The 23,073-nt window shown below is 37.2% G+C and overlaps 1 protein-coding gene across 9 annotated transcripts in view; it reads right to left on the bottom strand.

The window, feature by feature from the left end:
* The window catches only part of PIK3C2G (phosphatidylinositol-4-phosphate 3-kinase catalytic subunit type 2 gamma), a 423,460-nt gene that overhangs the window by 49,380 nt on the left and 351,007 nt on the right, over positions 1-23,073 (bottom strand). For all 9 annotated transcript variants that reach the window (XM_028829285.2, XM_028829284.2, XM_028829283.2 and 6 more), the window contains one exon: positions 8,843-8,918. In XM_028829285.2, coding sequence (XP_028685118.2) covers positions 8,843-8,918 — 76 coding nt within the window. The remainder of the gene's footprint in view (positions 1-8,842; positions 8,919-23,073) is intronic.

The following is a 23,073-nucleotide window of genomic DNA, read 5'->3' as shown; positions in this document are numbered from 1 at the left end:
TAATAGTACCCTTGAATGATCTTTTTTTCAGTGGTGTCTATTGTAATATCTCCTGTTTCATTTCTCTGTGAAGTTATTTGGATTTTCTTTATTTTCTTGGTTAATCTTGCTAATGGTCCATCAATTTTACTTATATTTCCACAGAACAGCTTTTTGTTTCATTCATCTTTTGTATTTTTTTTTGGTTTCAATTTCATTTAATTCTGCTCCGATCTTGGTTATTTCCTCTCTTCTCCTGGCTTTGGGTTTGGTTTGTTCTTGTTTCTCTAGTTCCTTGACGTGTGACCTTAGATTGTCTGTGTGCTCTTTCAGACTTTTTGATGTAGGCGGGCTGTGAACTTTCCTCTTAGCACAGCCTTAACTGTATCCCAGAGGTTTTGTTAGGTTGTGTCATTATTGTCATTCAATTCAAAGAATTTTTTAATTTCCATCTTGGTTTCATTTTTGAATCAATACTCATTCAGGAGCAGGTTATTTAATTTCCATGTATTTGTGTGGTTTTGAAGATTCCTTTTGCAGTTGATTTTCAGTTTTACTCCATTATAGTTTGAGAGAGTGTTTGATATAATTTCAATTTTCTTAAATTTATTGAGGCTTATTTTATGGACTATCATATGGTCTGTCTTGGAGAGAGTTCCATGCACTGTTGAATGGAATGTGTATTCTGTGGTTGCTAGATGAAATGTTCTAGATATATCTGTTAAGTCCATTTGCTCCAAGGTATAGTTAAAATTGATTGTTTCTCTGTTGACTTTCTGTCTTGATGACCTGTCTAGTGCTGTCAGTGGAGTATTGAAGTCGCCTACAACAGTAGACTTCAATTGTGTTGCTGTCTATCTCATTTCTTAGGTCTACTAGTAACTCTTTTATAACTTTGGGAGCTCCAGTGTTAGGTGCATATATGTTTAGGTTTGTGATAGTTTCCTGTTGGATAACACCTTTTACCATTGTATACTGTCCCTCTTTGTCTCTTTTAACTGCTGTTGCTTTAAAGTGTGTTTTGTCTGATATAAGAATAGCTAACCCTGATCACTTTTGGTGTACATTTGCATGAAATGCCTTTTTCTACCTATTTATTCTAAGTTTATATGAGTGCTTATGTGTTAGGTGAGTTTCCTGATGGCAGCAGATAGTTGGTTGGTGAGTTCTTTTGCATTCTGTGGTTCTGTATCTTTGAAGTGGAGCATTTAGGCCATTTATCTTCAATGTTGGCATTGAAATGTGAGCTACTATTGCATTCATCATGCTCTTTGTTGCCTGTGTACTTTCGTTTTTTGTTTGATTGTTTGTCTTGCTTTGTTTAGCTTTTTAACTTGCATTTTTGTTTTATAGGTCCTGTGTGATGTATGCTTTAAAGATATTCTTTTTGATGTGTTTCCAGGATTTGTTTCAAGATTTGGAGCTCTTTTTAGCAGTTCCTGTAGTAGTGGTTTGGTAATGGTGAATTCTCTCAGCATTTGTTTGTCTGAAAAAGACTGTATCTTTCCTTCATAAATGATGCTTAGTTTCACTGGATATAAAACTCTTGGCTGATAATTGTTTTGTTTTAGGAGGCTGAATATAGGGCCCAAATGCTTTCTGGCTTGTAGGTTTTTTTCTGAGAAATCTGCTGTTAATCTGATAGCTTTTCCTTTATAGGTTAACTGGTGCTTCTGTCTCACAGGTCTTAAGATTCTTTCCTTTGTCTTAATTTGGATAACCTGAGGACAATGTGCTTAGGAGAAGAACTTTTTGCCAGGAATTCCCAGGTGTTCTTGGCGCTTCTTCTATTTGCATGTCTAGGACTCTAGCAAGGCTGGGGAAGTTTTCCTTGATTATTCCCCAAGATATGTTTTCCAAGCTTTTAGAAATGTCTTCTTTCTAAGGAACACCGATTATTCTTAGGTTTGGTCATTTAACATAATCCCAGACTTCTTGGAGGCTTTGTTCATATTTTCTTATTCTTTTTTTCTTTGTTTTTGTTAGATTAAGTTAATTCAAAGGCCTTGTCTTCAAGCTCTGAATTTCTTTCTTCTACTTGTTCAAGTATATTGCTGAGAATTTCCAGAGCATTTTGCATTTCTAAAAGTGTGTCCAAATTTTCCTGAATATTTTATTTTTTTAAGCTATCTATTTCCTTGAATATTTTTCCCTTCACTTCTTGAAACATATTTTGGATCTCCTTGCATTGGCCTTTGCCTTTCTCTGGACTTTCCCTGATTAGCTTAATAACTAACCTCTTGAATATTTTTTCAGGTAAATCAGGGATTTCTTCTTGGTTTGGATCCACTGCTGGTGAACTAGTGTGATTTTTGGTGGGTGTTAATGAGCTTTGTTTTGTCATATTACCAGGGTTGGTTTTCTGGTTCCTTCTCATTTGGGTAGTCTCTGTCCGAGGGAAAGTCTAGGGCTAAAGGATGTTGTTCAGATTTTTTTGTCCCATGGGGTGTTCCTTGATGTAGCACTCTCCCCCTTTTCCTGTGGATGTAACTTCCTGTGAGCCCAACTGTGGTGATTGTTGTCTCTCTTCTGGGTTCATCCACCCAGCGAGCCTACCTGGCTTTGGGCTGGTATTGGGGGTTGTCTGCACAGAGTCCTTTGATTTGTACCATCTAAGGGTCTCTCAGCCATGGATACCAGCATCTGTTTTGGTGAGGTGGCAGAGGGTGCAATAGACTCTGTGGGGGTCCTTAGCTTTGGTGGTTTAATGCTCTTGTGCCGATGGCCTCCTGCCAGGAGGTGGCGCTTTCCAGAAAGCATCAGCTCTAGTAGCGTGGAGGGGGACCAGCAGTGGGCAGGGTCCTAGAACTCCCAAGATTATATGTTCTTTGTCGCCCACTACAAGGGTGGGCAGGCAGGGACCATCAGATGGGGGCGGGGCTAGGTGTGTCTGAGCTCAGACTCTCCTTGGACTGGTCTTGCTGCGACTGCTGTGGGGGGTGGGGGTGAGGTCCCAGGTCACTGGAGTTGTGTGCCTAGGAGGATTATAGCTGCCTCTGCTAAGTCATGCAGGTTGCCAGGGAAGTGGGGGAAAGCCAGCAGTCACAGGCCTCACCCAGCTCCCAGGCAAACTGAAGGGCCAGTCTCACTCCCACCTGTCCGCTGCAACAGCCTCGAGTGAGGTGAGTCAGGCTTGGAAACTTGCCCAAAGTTTTCCACCTCCCTGTTGCAAAAGAAAAGGGCTTTAGTTCTTCCCCTGCCTGTGAAGTCTGCAAGCCAGATTCATACCCTCCCCTGAGTTCTGGCCAGGAGGCTTCTAGCCCCATTCAAATTGTTACACAGTTCAGCTAGAGAATTCTTTCTCCCTGTGCAGTTTTACCCCCTCCTCTGGCCACCCCACTGATAGATCCCTGTGGTGCCAGGCAGGAATGGCTGCTTGGGGACCCAGCGAGCTCACAGGGCTTTCTGCTGCTTCCTCTACCCCTGTATTTCCCTCAGCCCGGCTCTCTAATGTCTAGTATAGTTGAAAGTCAGGTAATGTGATGCCTCTGACTTTGTTCTTTTTGCTTTGCTATTTGGGCTTTTGTTGTTGTTGTTCCATATGAATTTTAGAATAGTTTTTTCAAATTCTGTAAAAAAAGACATTGGTAATTTGAATGAAAAAAAATTCCATGTCCACAGACTCGAAGTATCAATATCATTAAAATGGCCATACTGCCCAAAGTAATTTACAGATTCATCATTAACATATTATCGTTAACTATAGTCACCCTACATCCTACGTGGTATAGAACACTAGATCTTATTCCACCTATCTAGCTGTAATTTTGTATTCTTTAAAAAAAACTCTCTCCATCTCTCCTTTACCCCCACCCTTCTCATCCTCTAGTATCCTCTGTTCTACTTTTTACTCCTTTGAGATCAATGTTTTTTTTTTTTTTTTTTTTTTGAGACGGAGTCTCGCTGTGTCGCCCAGGCTGGAGTGCAGTGGCCGGATCTCAGCTCACTGCAAGCTCCGCCTCCCGGGTTCATGCCATTCTCCTGCCTCAGCCTCCCGAGTAGCTGGGACAACAGGCGCCCGCCACCGCGCCCGTCTAGTTTTTTGTATTTTTTAGTAGAGACGGGGTTTCACCGTGTTCGCCAGGATGGTCTCGATCTCCTGACCTCGTGATCCGCCCGTCTCGGCCTCCCAAAGTGCTGGGATTACAGGCTTGAGCCACCGCGCCCGGCCGAGATCAATGTTTTTAAGCTTCCACATATGAGTGAAAATATATGGTGTTTAACTTTCTGTTCCTGGCTTATTTCACTTAACATAATGTCCTCCAGTTCCATTCAAGTTACCACAAATGACAGGATTTTATTTTTTTTAATTTTTATTTTATTGGTTGTTTTATTAAGAAAGTTCATTCAATTTTATCAAATGCCTTTTCAGGGTCTATAGAGGTGACCATGTGATTTTTATCCTTAAATACATCAATATGATAATATGTATTATATATTATGCATAGTACTAATATTGAACTGTTCTTGCATTTCTGTCATGGTGAATTATATTCCTTTAGTGTGCTGATGGATTATTTTGGCTAATACTGTATTTAGAATTTTTCATTGATATTCATAAGTGAGATTGGTCTGTGATTTCTTATTTGCCACCCTTGTAATCCTAGAAGCTACTGGTATAAATACTTTTTGTGCATCATAAAAGTAATATGGAAATTTTTCTTTCTTTTTCTCTGCTCTGGAAGTGTTTAGGTAACAGTGAAATTGTCTGCTTTTAAAGAGTTTGGTAGAATTCCTCTGGAAATCATCTGAACTTGGTACTTTTTTAAAAATGTAAAAGTTTTGCTTGCATTTTGAAGCATTATATTGTATTTATCAAACTTAATCTTGTTAGAATTATCTTCTCTGGGCCAAGTAAATTTTGTTTTCCTAGAAAATTATCAATTTCAGACAGATTTACAAATGTATTTTCTGGAATTGTTTAATTTCATCTTTCTATGGTTAATTCTTGCATTTCCTTTTGTTTTAATATTTGTGTACTTGTATTACTCCCCATTTTTGATTAGGTTAGATAGTGACTTATTTATTTTATTGTTTACTTTCTACTTCTAATTTGTTCCACTGTTTTCTTTGTTCTAACTAATTGAAATCTACTTTTATCTATATCCTTTTTTTGTTTGTTTCATTTGGTTTGTAACTCTTATTCCAATTTTCCTCTGAGCATAGTTTTATCTTTCATGGTTTCTGAGATGTAGTATTTCCCTATCGCTAGTCTTTAGAAATTTAGCAAATTTTTTTTGTAATCCTTTTGATTCACCAGTTGTTCAAAAGATTTTTTTTTAATTCCTAAACCTGTCTTCTAGTTTTTTGAAAATTTCCATTACATTTTCACTTCGTTAAAGTGATAAAATGATTAAAGAATTTCAACTACATTATTTTTACTTTTTGGACTTTATTGAGCTTTTCTGTAGTCAAATATATCATCTATTTTATAAACTTTCACAGGCATTTGAAGAGAAGATACATTTTTTTCAAGATAAAAAATTTGACTTATTAATTACTTTATTTTTCTATAAATCTACTTAGTTTTTTCCATTTGGGCTTTCATAAATCAAGACGTGAATTAGAGTGTCCTACTACCAGTGTGTTTTTGTGTGTTTCTTCTTGTGTGTTCAATAATTTCTGCTTTATATATGTGGCTGTCATATCATTTGCTATGTAGTCATAACTGTGCCTATCTTTACTGAGAATTGTACTCATTATAAAATTCTCTTATTTAAGTCGATGCTTTTTAGCCTAAATTCCTCCTTTTCTTCGTCAAGATTGTGACCTCTGATTGAATTTTCTCTGCTTTGCCTAATATACCCATGGCTGTATTTTAATTTTCAACCTTTTACCATCACTTTGTTTTAGGTGTGTTTTCACAGAGAGTTATAATTTGCATTTTTATTCCAGTTTGAAAAAGAACTTCCTTAATAGATGAGTTAAGCCCATTTATACTTATTAATATAATAGATTAGTTTTCTCTTAGGTTTGTCTTAATGCTTTATATTATTATTTTTATGATTTTTAAAGGAAGTCTTTTGCTAAGTAATTTGCTTTTATTTTCACGTATTTATGATACCTAAGAAAGTTGCTACTTTTGTTTTAGCAGTTGCCTTTATTTAATAGCATTAGACTTTTTATTTCTTTTGACAATACTTGTTTCCTAAGTGAGTAAAGACAAAGGTGAAATTAGTGTACACAATCTTTCTCACTCTATTTCATCTATCACCCAATTATATTCGATATTGTGATTTTTCTTGTTTTTTTGGTGTTTCCCTAACACAGATATAGATTTTTTATTGCTTGATTTCTTAGATTTTAGTTATATTCTTCACGCCCAGATGTTAGAGATGAGGTAATTAGAGAAAACCCTCTAACTCATCATTTTTTAATCTTTTCCTTCCCAGATTAGAGACATGCAAAAGTCTAAAATATTTTTCTAATTAAAAACATGAGGTCATACAACATAGCAAAATGGCTACTATTTCAAAGCTTTCAACTGAATGTTTCAGAAACAACTTAATACAAGTATTTATTTTTAAATAGTTCTATTCTTACACTGCTTGGCCTTTCACATCATTAACATTTTAATTGAAAACCTGAGTACCATACTTCAACCCATGGATAATTGATCTGGGCTCTGCCAGAGCAAGTAGCTAGACCATTAACTAGTGAGACCCTGCCATGTAGACAGCATGGCCTCAAGTTCTCTTTTAAATTAACATCTCAAATGGGAGGTAGTGTATGAGGTAATGATTGAAAGCTTCTGTTTGCAATCATTTGTAATTATTAATGGTGCTTAATCATGCTCATTAACTCATCCTCTTAACCCTGACAATTGCTGGGTTTGATCATGTTCTACTCCATTACCTATGTTATTATTTCCATACCTTGACAAATATCTATCTTCTGTGTGTCAAAGCTATGTAGTAGATGTGAGTAGATAATTTTATTTTATTTTTTGTGGAGGTATTATTTGGTATGTGGGCTATATTAATTTTGGGAGAATATATAGGATCATGTCACACTTAAATTAAAATCCAGCAACTTTTTTGGTTACTGCTTTGTTGAGTCTGGTATCCATAATATTTAGTGTAATAATTTGTAGATTTTTTTATTCCAAGTGATAACGTTAAGGTAATTTTAGTGGTTGGGAGGCCTTGAATTTCTTGTGCCAGGACATTTACATATGAAGTAATCAGTTTGGGTGGAATAGCATCATTTTGATAAGGACAAGAAAGAAAAAACCAAAATCGAAAATTATTTTACAAATGCCACGCTACCTTGATAGAGAATATCCAGGTGTCCACCATAATTGTTCTTTTTGTCATCAATAATTTATTCAGTAATTATTTATTGAACAACTATAGTAGCCCAGACACTGTACATGACCCCAGGGATACAATGGCGAACCATATGGACATGGATTATCCCCAGTGGATTTCTAGTCTACAAATAAACACACAAGCGAGAATTATCATGGCAATAAGTGTTTTGAAGAAGTAACATTCTAGGAGTGTATAGCAAAGACCATATTCTGCTGGAATGCCATGATGAGAGTTTTGATGTTTATCCAAAGGCCAAGACCAGCTACATAATTGGTGGGGCCCAGTGCAAAATAAAAATGTGGGGATGGTTTTTCAAAACTTATTAAGAATTTCAAGACAGTGGCAGCAGAGTATTAAACCAAGTGCAAGAACTTTTTCAGCACCCTGCCCTGTGTGACTGTGCAGGTCACAAGTGGATACAGCTGGCCTTGCCTAAGGGCAATCAGAAGCCAAAGAGAAGGTTTAAGTAGAGAAGAGATGATTGAATTGGCATTTGAACAAGATATATTCCTTAAATTCCTCAATTGTTCTCCCAAGGCATATTTAGTTAGTGAGTAAAGGCAAAGAGTATTAGTATCTCCCAGATTTAGAGTTAAATATCGCTATTATTTTTCTAAGTCATGTGCCTAGATACATAGGTATCTGGAATCCGCCCTCTTAATTAACTGGCAGAGGTAGTAAAATGGTGAAATCTGAGTTTTTTGCTTAATGTTTTCCTAGGTAAACCAACATTTTAATATACTCGAATGATTTCACCATGTAATCATTTAACAACATACACTTATTTTCAACAGACAGGAATAGTGCTTAAAATAAGTATTGTGCTTCTTGCTTAGAACCAGCTAATGTTCTGTGACAAAAGAATTAAGAATTCAAAAACGTGAAAAAGAAAATAATTTGATTAGTACAAGAGGGAATAACTTCCAGCTAATCCTTGCTTGTTGTAATAGTTTGCACATTGTGCTAGGAAATATGAGTTCTGTTGTTTTAAGATAATACATTGTATTTAATATGTAGCCTGTAATCTAAATGTATTGAGAATCAAATCTTTTGTCACTCATCACCGCTGAAACAAATCTTGAATATTCTATAATGTAAGAAATCAAAAAAAAGTTCTCAACCATTTTAGTTTTTGCACTAATAATGCTAAATTTTTAATGTGTGCAAATGTATTTCAAAATACCTTTCAAAGAAATAATATTATAATCAAAATAAAAAAGATTTGACAGTAGTCTGCAGTTTAATTTCTTGAAACACAGAGAAACAATTTTCTTGAGAGACTTTAGTGACAGAATAGAGTCAACCTTTCATCAAAGCCCCACACCTCTAGAATTCTACAATTTTTTAGGAGAATTCTACAATCTCATGTTTTATTTTTTCAAAATCTGGATTATTCAAGTTTATGCTATGGAAATGGTTACAAAAGAGTATTAAAGGCTTACTCTTAAAAAGAGATTTTAATTGAAAAATTGAAAAAAAATAGTTGTGATATCTTTTCGTCCAATTATATTGAAAATCACTGCACACAATATAATGACAAAGTTACTCACCTAGGTACACAAGTGATGATTCTTCAACTGTTTGTTGCACAGCCTCGGAGAGGAAAAAGCTAAGTACACAATCACTCTGAAAAACAAAACGAAACATAATATTTCTTCATTTCTTATATTTGTTACTCCTATTCATTATTACACACAATTGCCATGTATATCATTTTAAAATAGATACCTGTTGTAGATTTCACAAACAGAGAGTATATTAGAAAGGTTTATTAGGTCAATGCTATCATTTTACCGTTAAGTTAAACTAAACTTTTGTGTGATTGGAGGTCAGATTACTTTCTGTTTCTTCAAGAGGTTCAAGTGTGCTCTGCTCTTGGACCTCATCATAAATGTCCACATTCTTGAATTTTACAAATATGCATGCATTTCACATCTCAATTTTTGAAAACAAGGTGTATCCTTGGATGGCCTTTCTGAGAAAAATTACTCTGAGTGGGACACAGATGCTCACTTAGTGAGTAACAATTAGTGAGTAACAATACTCAAGGTTCAATTCTAGGAATACTCGCTGAGTACTGACTACACTCAGAGCACTAAGGAATGTCAGGGGATATTTCAAGACAGAAAGATGCATAAGGTGTTCTCTCTCTTTAGAATACAATTAAGTGGAGAAAACAGATTATTACTTTAATAAAAATTCTAGTTATATATAATTTTACTATGTACAGAGAAGCATGTTTCTCTTTTAAATAGGGATAATCACAAACAAATTGGCATTTAACCTGATCTCCAAATGAATAGCTAACTGGGAAGTCTGGGAACAGCTTTTCCTTAGTAAAACTGGCACACATTTTGTTGTAAGCTACTATATGGCCAAAAGTAGCCCTCTCCATGAGATCTTATATTATTATCTAAAGGGCACCAAAGAATGATTGATTATTTCCTTGGACTACCTTTCATAGGTTGATACCCTTGTAGCTGTCAAAGCTGCCTTAGAGCCTCCCTGTTCTCTTCTCTCACTGTCCAATGGCTGTTTCTACTCTTCCCCAGGAGACTTTAACTTCCAACTCTGACTCCTTCTCTGCTAACAACTATCTCTACTTCAAAGAAAATAAAAGGCAGATGGAAATTCCTATACTTCCTACCATAAAATCTACAGACACACAGCTTTCCATCCTCTTACAATGGAAAAAAATATGTCTTTCCATCTGTTATAGTTAAATTATTTCCTCCTCCCAAATTCATATCTTAAAGTTCTCATCCCCGGTACTCCAGGACATGATCTTATTTGGAAATAAAGTCATTGCTGATGTAATGAGTTAAGTTAGGATGGGGTAATACTGCAGTAGAGTGGGCCCCTAATCCAATTGACTGGTGTCTTTATAAAAAGAGGAAATTTGGGCACACTCATAGAAGGAAGACAAGGTGAAGAGACATAGGAAGAAGACGACCATCTACAAGCCAAGGAGAGAGACCTGGAATAGATTCTTTCCTCATAGCCATCCGAAGGAACCAACCCTGCAGACATCTTTATTTCAGACTTTTAGCTTCCAGAACTGTGAAACAATAATATGCTGTTGTTTAAGCCATCCAATTTTTAGTAGTTTGTTATGGCAGTCCTGGCAAACCATCTAATGCTGAGCCCTTTATCTGTGCCTTGGATTCTATTAGTTCCTCCTCAGGAACCTTGTAGAAGATTCCCATCTATATTTTAGCCACTTCACCCTTCTTCCCTTTTTCCTCATTAACATAAAATATGGTCAATTCTGTCCATTTTAAAAACTAACAAACAGGTGAGTCAAACCACCCAAAGTATACTCACACATAAATCGAATTTTGTCATTAATGCCCCTTGCAAATTGTGTGTTATTTTTCTCTTCCCTGATGCAAATAAACCTCTGGGAAGAATTGTCTGTGCTCACACTGGTTCTACTTCTTCAATTTCTACTCACTTTATGATCAACTACATTCAGGTTTCTGCCACTAAATGTCCTCTGAAAAATGCTCTAATTATCTTCTCTCACAACCCCTCTCTTAAAAAAAAAAACATATATATATTTCAAAACAAATGGGAATTTCCTTTGTCACAATATAGCTATTCCATTTTTAGTGAATTCTGTCTTTTCTTTGCTTTTATATTACATGTTCTCCCAAGTGACTGTCTTCCCTTAGTCTTGCCATCACTTGTGAGACTTTTTTGTGGACTCCTTTTCCTTTTGCTTATGATTTAAGTTTAAGTGTTTCTAACTTCTAGGCTCATCTCTTTTATTACTCTAATGTATCCTTTCTGAGTGATACTATGATCTTTGGTGACATCTATAACGATGCATAAATCTAAACATTTATTCCAGATTTGTCTCCTAAACCGAAGCCCTCTATCTCAAAATATCTTTTTATTGGTTCACTTGACTCTTCTAAGGACAAATCAAACCACAAAAGTATGCCACTAAATACTTTTTCCTTTCCTCCACCTCAATTTGCTTCTTCTCTTATGTCCATGTTCAAAATAGAGTGTACCTACTTGGTTTCTCTGTTCTCCTCACCCCATACCTGAAATTAATTGCTAAACTCTGTGGATTGTACCTGCTAAATATCTCACCTATCCATCTTCTCCTTCCAGGTATATTAATATCATCTAGTTCCAACATCATCAATTCTCATCTATGTTATAGCCTTGATGCTTGTCTTGGGTCCTTAATACTGATCTTGCTACCCTTTAATCCAATCCATTCTCTACACAATTGCTCAACAGATCTTTCAAAATGAAAATCTAATCATTAACTGCTTAAAACTTGTAGTGATTCTGCATTACTCTTAAGAAACAGACCAACTGCTGAACAAAGCTTGTAAGACTGGTCTTGAGTGGGATCTTGCTTGTTTCCCTATGTTCTTCTCTCACCCTTTCTCATCTGGTGCTTCAAGCTTACCTTTGCTGAATTATGTTTACTTTCTCAAAAGTGTCATGGTCTCTCACCTCTTTGTCTTCCTACATTCTCCTTTCTCTTTCTTTTCTGCCCCAATGCACCCATTTGCCCAGGGTTTGTTATGTTCTCTTTTCTCTATTCTTGTTAATCTTAGTAAAATACAAGTGGAGAGACTGTGACTTATTCACTTATGCTTCTCTTCAATAAAACAGTGTTTATTACAATAAATACTAGTTAACAGAAACAAACTGATGTCTGTCTTCAATGTAGAATACATCAGTTTCAAATGCAGATATTCTTATCTGCATAGCAGTTTATGCATCGTTGTAAATTAGTCACCAATTTTCTTCTATGTATCATTGTAAATTAGTCAGTTGCCAATTTTCATCTGTGAATTGATCTCTTGTGAACTTGTTTAATAGAAGTCTACTTTTAAGAAATGGACTCATATTCAAGGAGATGACCAAGTCAAGATTTTTTATTTTGAAAGCGTAAAATCAAACCTCAGACTGCAGAATCTGTTTAAGGAAATTTGACCCTCTTTGGCCTTTTGACAACTAGTCAATTACTCTTCTTTGGTGACATTTTGCCCTCATCATCCAATGGTTATTAAACTTCAATAGTAGGCAAGAAATCTTTCCAATTAGTGTCTGAAATGTCACTACTAGCTAATTATTCCCTTGTGTTTACACTGTCATATCCTTCAAGTCCTCATTTATAATTCTGGGTGTAGTTGACTAAATACTAACTTCTTATTGTAACAAGGTTATTTTCTCTCCTGGGAATAAACAAACAAGATCCAGAGTCAAGAGAGGGATAAATCAATAAAAGAGATAAAGAAGATACAAAAATTAATATTACCGGATCTCAAAATGATCAACTTTTAAATTTTCTCAGACTTGACTTTGCTTATATGTATGCATCTAACAGCTTTTTAGCATATTGCTAAATAGATAGTCTGAAGACTACCAATAGATAGTCTGAAGATCTATAGAAATATCAGTGCTATGGTTGCTCTCATTAATAACCTATGCCAGTGTTCTCCACGGTATAGACCTCCAAACACTGTTGCCACATTTGGTAGTGTAGGTTGGACACTGCACAACTCTAAGGGGCCATTTTCACATAGTCTATGATGTATGCAGGAGGGTTCCCCATATGTAGGGTTACCAACTAGAGTAATAAAAACAGAGGGTGCCCATACAATATTTTGGACATACTTTTACTGAAAACTTTATGGTTTATGGAAAATTCAGATTTAACTGGGTGACCCGTATTATATCTATCAACCCTAGAATATGAGGTGTTTGGAAAGTATGTGGCCATACTTTTCGTTGTGTCAAGGACTGGAGGATACAGCTAGAAATTAATGGGCAAGGTCACTTATCCTAAGTGTCCTGAAATACCTAGAGGAATCTCACATTATGAAAAATGTTTCTTTTCTGCTTAATTCCTCAAGTGGTTGTAGTTTCCCAGGTTAAAAAAAAAAAACCTCTGAACTGAACTACTGTATTCTATAAATGAGAAAGTTGGATACCAGAGAGAATCAATACAAACAAAACTGGGACTGTGTAGTTACTAAGTCCAGGCTCACTTATGTGACCACTGAAAATGGACTATAGAAGTGAAGAGTGTTGATGGGGGACAGGCAGGAGAGAGCAAGAGAGAACTTTGTAGGGAAGCTAGAGCACATTCCTCTTCTAGCTTAAGGCTAGATTGACCTATTTATCAATGTAAAGAAGAAAAGCATTGCAATCATGTTTGTTTTAAGAAAGATGAAAATGGAGCATTGTGGAAAAAAGAAAAGACAGCAATAAGCCTTAGAGAATGCCATGGGCAAAATTCCTTATGTGCTAAACACATTGTATTCTCTGAGTGTTCCATTCCTCTTCCCCTTTAAGTCTCTGAAATGGTACCTGTGGTCCCTCTCATTTTCTTAATAATCCTGTCCCAGAAGAAGGTGGGGTAGGCATCCTGTTTGCATTTCTTTGCTCTTCTAACCTCTATTTTTTTCTTCCTTCATAAAAATGCCCAGATTTGGCCTGGCATGGCGGCTCACGCCTGTAATCCCAGCACTTTGGGAGGCCGAGGCGGGTGGATCACGAGGTCAGGAGATCCAGACCATCCTGACTAACATGGTGAAATCCCGTCTCTACCAAAAATACAAAAAATTAGCCAGGCGTGGTAGCGGGCGCCTGTAGTCCCAGCTACTCGGGAGGCTGAGGCAGGAGAATGGCGTGAACCCGGGAGGCGGAGCTTGCAGTGAGCCGAGATCGGGCCACTGCACTCCAGCCTGGGCAACAGAGCGAGACTCTGTCTCAAACAAACAAACAAAACAAAACAAAAACAAATCCAGATTTGAATAGCGTGTCTACTGACTACACTGCCCTCTACCTCCTGTTATTGCACTTGCCTACTTATCATAGTTCACTGGAATTCATAAAGATGCTATAATTTATTTTAATAAAGAAAAATTTTGACCTACATTTCTCTGCACACACTTTTATCTTTAGAGCAAAGCTCCTGCAAGGATGGTTTTCTGCTGTCTATCTCAATTCCTCTCTTTACATTCTCCCTTAAGCAATTCCAATCAAGGTTTTGTTCCTAAGATTCCCATCAAACTGTTTTTCTTTTTCTTTTTTTTTTAATTTTAACATCGTATCTAATTTATTAATAGATCCATAAATAGATCTCCTGATTACAACTTTAATCTTCTTTCTTTTTATAAAAAAACTTTTAAGTTCACGGGTACATGTGCAGGTTTGTTATATGGGTTCCCTGTAGTTCTTTTTTCTGATCCTCTCTTTCCTCCTAACCTCCACCCTCAAGTAGACTCCAGTGTCTGTTGTTCCTGTCTTTGTGTTCATGTGTTCATGTGTTCTCATAATTTAGCTCCCACTTATAAATGAGAACATGTGGTATTTGGTTTTCTGTTCCTGCATTAGTTTGCTAAGAACAGTGGTCTCCAGCTCCATCTATGTTCCTGCAAAGGATATGATCTTGCTCTTTTTTATGGCTGCATAGTATTACATGGTGTATATGTACCACATTTTCTTTATCCAATCTGCCATTGAGGGTATTTGGGTTGATTCCATTTCTTTGCTATTGTAAATAGTGTTGCAATAAGCCTACACGTGTATGTCTTTATGGTAGAATGATTTATATTTCTTTGGGTATATATCCAGTAATGGGATTGCTAGGTCAAGTGGTAGTTCTGTTTCTAGCTCCTAGAGGAATCACCATACTGCTTTCCACAATGCTTAGACTAATTTACACTCCCACCAACAGCGTATAAGCATTTCTTTTTCTCTATAACCTCTCTAGCACCTGTTATTTTTTGACTTTTTAATAATAGCTATTCTGACTGGTGTAAGATGGTATCTCATTGGTTTTGATTTGCATTTATGTAATGATCAGTGATATGAGTAATTTTTCCTATGCTTCTTGGCTACATGTATGTCTTCTTTTGAAAAGTGTCTGTTAATGTCCTTTGCCCACATTTTAATGGGGTTGTTTTATTTTGTTGTAAATTTAAGTTTCTTATAAATGTTGATATTAGACCTTTGTCAGATGCATAGCTTGCAAGTATTTTCGCTCATTCAGTAGGTTTTCTGTTTACTCTGTTAATTATTTCTTTTGCTGTGCAGAAGCTCTTAAGTTTAATTAGATCCCATTTTTCAATTTTTTCCTTTTGGTGTGATTGATTTTGGTGCCTTCATCATGAAATTTTTGCCTGTTCCTGTGTTCAGAACGGTATTGTCTAGGTTGTCTTCTAGGGTTTTTATAGTGTTGGGTTTTGTATGTAAGTCTTTATTCCATCTTGAGTGGGTTTTGTATGTGGCATAAAGAAGATGTCCAGTTTTGATCTTCTGCATATGGTGAGCCAGTTATCTCAGCAGCATATATTGAATAGGGAGTGCTTTCCCCATTGCTTTTGTCAGGTTTGTCCAAAAATGGTTGGCTATAGGTGTGCAGCCTTATTTCTGGGCTTGTTATTCTGTTCTACTGGTATATATGTCTGCTTTTTTTAAAAATCAGTACCATGCTGTTTTAATTACTGTCTCCCTGTAGTATAGTTTTGAAGTTAGGTAACGTGATGCCTCCAGTTTTGTTTCTTGCTTAGGATTGTGTTGGCTATTCAGGCATTTTTGTTTTGTTTTGTTGTTGTTGTTGGTTTTTGGTTTCATATGAATTTTAAAATAGTTTTTTTCCAGTTCTGTGAAGAAAGTCATTGGTAGCTTGATAGGAGTAGCATTAACTCTGCAAATCGTTTTGGGCAGTATGGCCATTTTAATGATATTAATCTTTCTTTCTTTTTTTTTTTTTTTTTGAGATGGAGTCTCACTCTGTTGCCCAGGCTGGAGTGCAGTGGCCGGATCTCAGCTCACTGCAAGCTCCAATATATCCATGAGCATGGAATGTTTTTCCCATTTGTTTGTATCATCTTTGATTTCTTTGGGCAATGTTTTGTAATTCTCATTTTCGAGATCATTCACCTCTCTGGTTAGTTGTATTCCTAGGTATTTTATTCTTTTTATGGCAGTTATGAAAGGGATTTCATTCTTAGGGGATTTCATTCTTGATTTGGCTGTTGGCTTGATTTTGTTGGTGTATAGGAATGCTACTCCTTTCTGTATGTTGATTTGTTTCCCAAAACTTTGCTGAAGTTGTCTATCAGCTTAAGGAGCTTTTGGGCTGAGACAATGGGGTTTTTGATATATAGTATAATGTCATTTGCAAGCAGAGATAGCTTGACTTCCTATCTTCCTATTTGGATGACTTTTATTTATTTCTCTTGCCCGACAGCTCTGGCCAGAACTTCTAATACTATGTTGAATAGGAGTGATGAGGGAGGACATCCTTATCTTGTGCTGATTTTCAAGGGGAATGCTTCCAGCTTTTGCCCATTCAGTATGATGTTGGCTGTGGGTTTGTTATAGATGGCGTCTATTATTTTGAGATAGGTTCCTTCAGTATCTAGTTTATTGAGAGTTTTTAAAATAAAGTGATGTTGAATTTTGTCAAACGCCTTTTCTGCATGTATTGGGATAGTCATGTGGCTTTTGTCTTTAGTTCTGTTTATGTGATGAATTACATTTATTGACTTGCATATGTTGACCCAACCTTTCATCCCAGGGATGAAGCCTACTTCATTGTGGTGAATTAGCTTTTTTATGTCCTTCTGATTTGATTTGCAAATATTTAGTTGAGAATCTTTGCATCAATGTTATATTGGCCTGAAGTTTTCTTTATTTGTTGTGTCTCTGCCAGGCTTTGGTATCAGGATGATGCTGGCCTCATGGAATGAATTGGGGAAAAGTCCCTCCTCAAAAACAGTTTCAGTAGTAATTGTACAGCTCTTCTTTATACATCTGATAAATTCATCTATGAATCTATCTGATCCTGGGCTTTTTTGGTTACTAGGCTATTTATTACTGATTCACTTTCAGAGCTCATCATTGGCCTGTTTAGGGAATTAATTTCTTCCTGGTTCAGTGTTGGGATGGTGTGTGTGTGTGCAGGAATTTATCCATCCATTTCAGGTTTTCTAATTTGTGTGCATAGAGGTGCTCATAAGTAAGTCTCTGATGGTTGGTTGTATTTTTGTGAGGTCAATGGTAATGTCCCTTTTGTCATTTCTAATTGTGTTTATTTGGATCTTCTCTCTTTTCTTCTTTGTTAGTCTAGCTAACAGCCTATATATCTTACCAATTTTTTCAAAAAATTAACTCCTAGATTAATTGATTGAGTTTTTTTTGGTGTCTTGATCTCCTTCAGTTAAGCTCTCATTTTGGTTATTTCTTATTATTTGGTTATTTCTTATCTGGTTACTCTTACGCTAGCTTTGGGGTTGGTTTGCTCTTGAATCCCTAGTTCTTTTAGTTGTGATATTAGGTTGTTACTTTGAGATCTAACTTTTTGATGTGGGTGTTTAGTGCAATAAATTTCCCTCTTAACACTGCTTTAGCTGTGTCCCAGAAATTCTAGTATGCTGTATCTTTGTTCTTATTAGTTTCAAAGAACTTCTTGATTTCTGCCTTAATTTCATTGTATACCCCAAAGCCATTCAGCAGTAAGTTATTTAACTTCCATGTAATTGCATAGTTTTAAGCAATATTTTTAGTCTTGATTTCTATTTTTATTTTGCTGTGGTCTGAGAATGTGTTTGGTATAATTCTAGTTATTTTGAATTTGCTGAGCCTTGCTTTCTGTCCGACTGTGTGATTGATTTTAGAGTATGTGCCATGTGGCAATTAGAAAAATGTATGTTCTGTCGTTTTTGGGTGGAGAATTCCATAGAGGTCTGTTAGATCCATTTGGTCCAATGTTGAATTCAGGTCCTCAACATCTTTGTTAATTTTCTGCCTCAGTGATCTGTCTAGTACTGTCAGTGGAAGTCTCACACTATTATTGTGTGGGAGTCTAAGTCTCTGTGTAGGTCTGTAAGAACTTGCTTTATGAATCTGGGTGTTCCTATGTTGGCTGCATATATATTTTGGATAGTTAGGTCTCCTTGTTGAATTGAATGCTTTACCATTATGTAATGCCTTTTTTTTTTTTTTTTTTAATCTTTGTTGGTTTAAAGCCTATTTTGCTGGAAATTAGGATTACAACTCTTGCTTTTTTTCTGATTTCCATTTGCTTGGTAGATTTTCTTCCATCCCTTTATTTTGAGTCTATTGGTGTCACTGTGTGTGAGATGGGACTCTTAAAGATAGCATACCATTGGGTTTTGCTTTTCTATCCAGTAGACCACTCTGTGCTTTTTATATGTAAATGGCACTGTGTGTAATGTAAATGGGTATTTAGTCCATTTACATTCAAGTTTAGTTTTGTTATATGTAGATTTGATCCTGTCATTGTATTGTTAGCTGGTTATCATGCCAGCTTGTTTGTATGTTTGCTTTAGAGTGTCACTGGTCTGTGTACTTAAGTGTGTTTCTGTATCATCTGATAATAATGCTTCCTTTCTATATTTAGTGCTCCTTTCAAGATCTCTTGTAAGGCAGGTCTGGTGGTAATGGACTCCATCAGCATTTGCTTATTTGAAAAGGATCTTATTTCTCCTTCACTGAGAAAGCTTAATTTGGTTAGATATAAAATTCTTGGTTGAAGATTTTTTTTTTCTTTAAGAATGTTAAATACAGGCCCCCAGCCTCTTCTGGCTTATAGATTTTCTGCTGAGAGGTCCACTGTTAGCCTGATGGTGTTCTCTTTGTAGGTGACCTTCCCTTTCTCTCTAGCTCCCTTTAATATTTTTTCTTTCATTTCAATCTTGGAAAATCTGATGATTATGTGTCTTGGGATGATCATCTTCTGTTGAATCTTGCAGGGGTCCTCTATATTTACTGAATTTTACTGTTTTCCTCTCTAGGAATGTTAGGGAAGTTTTCAATTGATGATATTCAGAAATATATTTCCAAGTTGTTTGCTTTCTCCCCATTCCTTTCAGGGATGCCAATAATTCATAGATTTGACTTCTTTACATGATTCCATATGTCTCAGAGGTTTTGTTCATTTCTTTTCATTCTTTTTCTCTTTATTTTTATCCGACCCTCTTATTTCAGAGAGCCAGTCTTGAAGTTCCAAAATTCTTTCCCCAGCTTGGCCTAATCTGCTGTTAATATTTGTAATTGCATTGTAAAATACTTTAGCATGTTTTTCTGCTTTATCAGATCTATTAGGGTTTTAAAAATACGTCTATTTTATCTATCAGCTCCTGTATTATTTTATTGTGATTCTTATGGATTAGGTTTTGCTGTTCTCCTGAGCATCAATGATCTTTTTTCCTATCCATATCCTTAATTCTATTTCTGTTATTCCAGCCAACTCAGCCTAGTTAAGAACCCTTGTTGGAGAACTAGTGCAATAATTTGGAGGGCATAATTCACCATTTGAGTTGCTGGAGTTCCTGTATTGGTTTTTTTCTTATCTTTGCATGTGGGTGTTCCTTTAACCAGCGGGCTGCCTCTGATTAAAGTGGTCAGCCAGGGGAAGGGTAGTTGTGCTGGAGTCCCAGGTTGGGAAGCCCTGCTTAGTAAGAAGTGATGACTAGGACCTGTGTGGCAAACAGTATGTCCACTTTTCTGTGCAGTGGGTGCTCTGTGCTTGGGCTCTGGACCAGCCCTTGATCCCCATAGACTCTTCAGAGCCTGGAGACAGCAGGACAAGGGCTGCAAAACAGCAAAGGTGGCAACCCACCCTTCCCACTGGGAGCTCTGTCCCAGGGAGTGGCAGAGCTGTTACTGTCTCGATATTCCTAACGAGGAATGGCTGGAGACTCAGGCCAGGAGGTCCCACCCACTGAGGAGATACAGGGCTGGAGACCCATGTAACAAACAGTCTGGCCACTTTTCTGTAGGGCTGCAGTATGCTGGGGGTCTGCTCTAGTCCCCGGTCACCTTGGATTTTTCAGCACCTACAGTGCAGGTACCAACAGCAAAGGCTTTGAAACAGCAAATATAGTGGCTTACCCCTGTCTCTGGGAGCTCTGTCTGTATCCAAGGGACATACGGACTTGTTGCTGGCCTGAACACACTGACAGGGGTGGTTGTAGACCTCAGTCAGGAGATTCTGCCCAGTGAAGAGAAATAGGATTCAGAATCCATGTGAAAAAGCAATCTGGCTGCTTCTCCACAGAGCTGCTGTGCTGTGCCACAGGCCTGGTCCAGCCTGTAGTCACCCCGGACTCTCTAGCGCCTGAAAACAACAACGGCTAAAGCTGTGAAAGAGCAAAGATGGCCGCCTGTCCCTCTCTGTGGGAGCTTCGTGCCAGAGAGGCTTGGAACCACGGCCAGTTAGAAAACACTGATGAGAGTGGCTGGTGATACCAGCTGGGAGGTCCTGCCCAGTGAGGAGAAGAGGGGTCCGGGTCCCACATGAAAAAGAAAAGCAGTCTGACTGCTTTCTCTTAGAGTGGCTGCACTGAAGGCAGTAACTGCTCAGGCTGCAAAACAGCAAAGATGGCAGCCCACCCCTCGCTGTGGGAGCTCGGTTTCGGGGAGGTGTAATGCTGCTACCTGTGCCTGACTGAAATTCTCCGCCAGTGGGTCTCATCCTGCCAGGTTCTGTGGAAGCGGAGCCTGCACACCATTGCTGCTCAGCCCCCTGGATTCAGCCGCTTTCTTAGGGGTATGTATGGGAGTCTAACCTCTCACTTTGCCAGAGTTGCGGCCACTTTTGCTGGGAAGCCGGTATCTAAAACTCCTGGTGCTTCGCGTGTGTCTTAGTGGCTGCTCCGCGGAGATTCTGCGCAGCTCAGTCTGTCAGACTGAAGGGCCTGGTGGAGTGGGTTCACGAGGGGATCTCCTGACCCAAGGGTTGCAAAATCCATGGGAGAACTGTGGTTCCTGGGGTTTGCTCACTCATTTACCATTTCCCTGAGCTGGGGAAGCTCCCCTGTTTTTGTGTCACTTCTCAGTAGGCGGTTGTTGCTTTTCTCCATTCTCTGTGGGTTGACTTGTTTTCTTGATGAATCCCAATGTGTGAACCCGGATGCTTCAGTCCCAGGTGCTGAATTTCCTTGCCCTTCTATTTCTCTCCATGAGAGCTGTGCACACTAGCTGCTTCTAGCTGGCCGTCCTGGCCATCCTGCTTTCAAACTGTTTTTCTTCATTTCACTAATCATACCCATTTTTGCTTAATCCAGTGGTCAATTCTCAACTTTTGACCATCAGTAGCATTTGACACAGCTTATTATCCCTTCTTCTTTGAAATTCGCTTTTCTCTGAAATTCCAGGCACCACAGTCTTCTGGTGTCCAACTGGTTGCACCTGCTTAGCCTCCTTTGTCGATTCTCTTGTATCTCTTCAAGTTTTAAAATTGGTGTTCTGCAGAGTCTAGTCCTCAGACTGCTTCTTTTTCATATTTACACTCTCACCCTAAGTAATCTCATCCTGTCTCATGCCTTTGATAATCAATTATTTGCTGACAACAGCATTATGAATATTTCCAGCCTAACCTCCCAGCTAAACTCGAGATATATGAATCCACCTTCCCACTTGACATCTCTGGAAGCCTATGGGCAACTCAAATGCAGTGAGTTTAGATTCAGTCTCCTACTTGCCCCAATCTCCATTCCCAAGATTTTGCCATCACAGTAAATGTTCAGCCAATGCAAGCTTGTCACGCCATAAAGGCACCTTAGTGGTTGGCAAACATCCTGACTAGGTCAGTGCTTGTGCGCTAAGAGTTGTTAGATATTTGGAACACTTCTCCTATGTAGAGTGTTGCATATTTGGTGAATAAATAAATAAACATTTGGGATTTCTCTTAGGGGATCTAAAGTTACTGTCCTTTGATATCAATGACTCAGGTAAATGCGATAAGCTAAATGAAGTGCTCTGTGAGGTTTTGTGTGTGTATATATATATATATATGTGTGTGTGTATTTTTTTCACAGTTAGAGTAGATATGTTTATCTAATATAGGATTTTCAATGTCTAATAATGTGCTTTTAAATTTAACAATGCAATCAATAAAGAACAAATTTGAAACCCAATTGAATAATTTTAAATTAAATCTGCATCAGTTCATAGTTTAAGTTCAGAGTTCTTACTAATATTCTGTTTGCCAATTATGTTAAGTCATTTACAATTTAATATGATTGATTTTTTGAGAGAGTTGGTCAATTCAAAGTTACCTAAAACCTAAGTGCTTTTCCTATGTCATCTGAACATATTCTCGTTATCAAAGACTGCAGAGTTAAAGTACTTGCAAAGGCCAGAAGTAATGTAATATAACAGTGAGATCAATTTTTTCTTTCTTTAAAAATAGCACATTAAGCATTCCCATTTATTAACTGTTCAGCCAACATCTAGAATTGGCTGCAAGATTTAGTTTTAGTGAGTTAAAACAATAAGCTAAATCTATCTCTCTCAAACACGATGAAGTGCTGTAAAAATGTGAATTTAAAAATGAATTCCCATAAGAGTTTTAAATCAAAGTTGAACAGTAATTTTATTTTATTGCTTTTTTTTAAATAAAGCAGCATGTCAGAATGTCCAGTCTTTAATGTAGTTCAACCCACTATATTCATATTAGAGTCACATGGAAGAATGACACTATGAAGAATAGTGAACTTCTAAAGAATCCTTTACATTTCCAGTTTAAAATGTCATCAGCATTTTAGTAGACTGTGTAAAGTAATCTTGGCTTTACTGATGGTACACATATGACATTTATCCTGCATGCAACATAATCTCAGCTAGCTCCAAATAAGAAAAGAGCAATGTAGTGACAAATGTAGTAATTAACATCTGGGTTTAGCAAGCAGGGAACAAGAAACATATGCTCACTATTAAGATAGGATTTATCCATTTGGATTTATTTTGACATTTTATTTCTGCTTTAAAA

The sequence above is a fragment of the Macaca mulatta genome, chromosome 11 (assembly GCF_049350105.2).
Source record: "Macaca mulatta isolate MMU2019108-1 chromosome 11, T2T-MMU8v2.0, whole genome shotgun sequence".
NCBI lineage: Eukaryota > Metazoa > Chordata > Mammalia > Primates > Cercopithecidae > Macaca > Macaca mulatta.
This window is presented reverse-complemented; position numbering and strand designations above follow the sequence as displayed.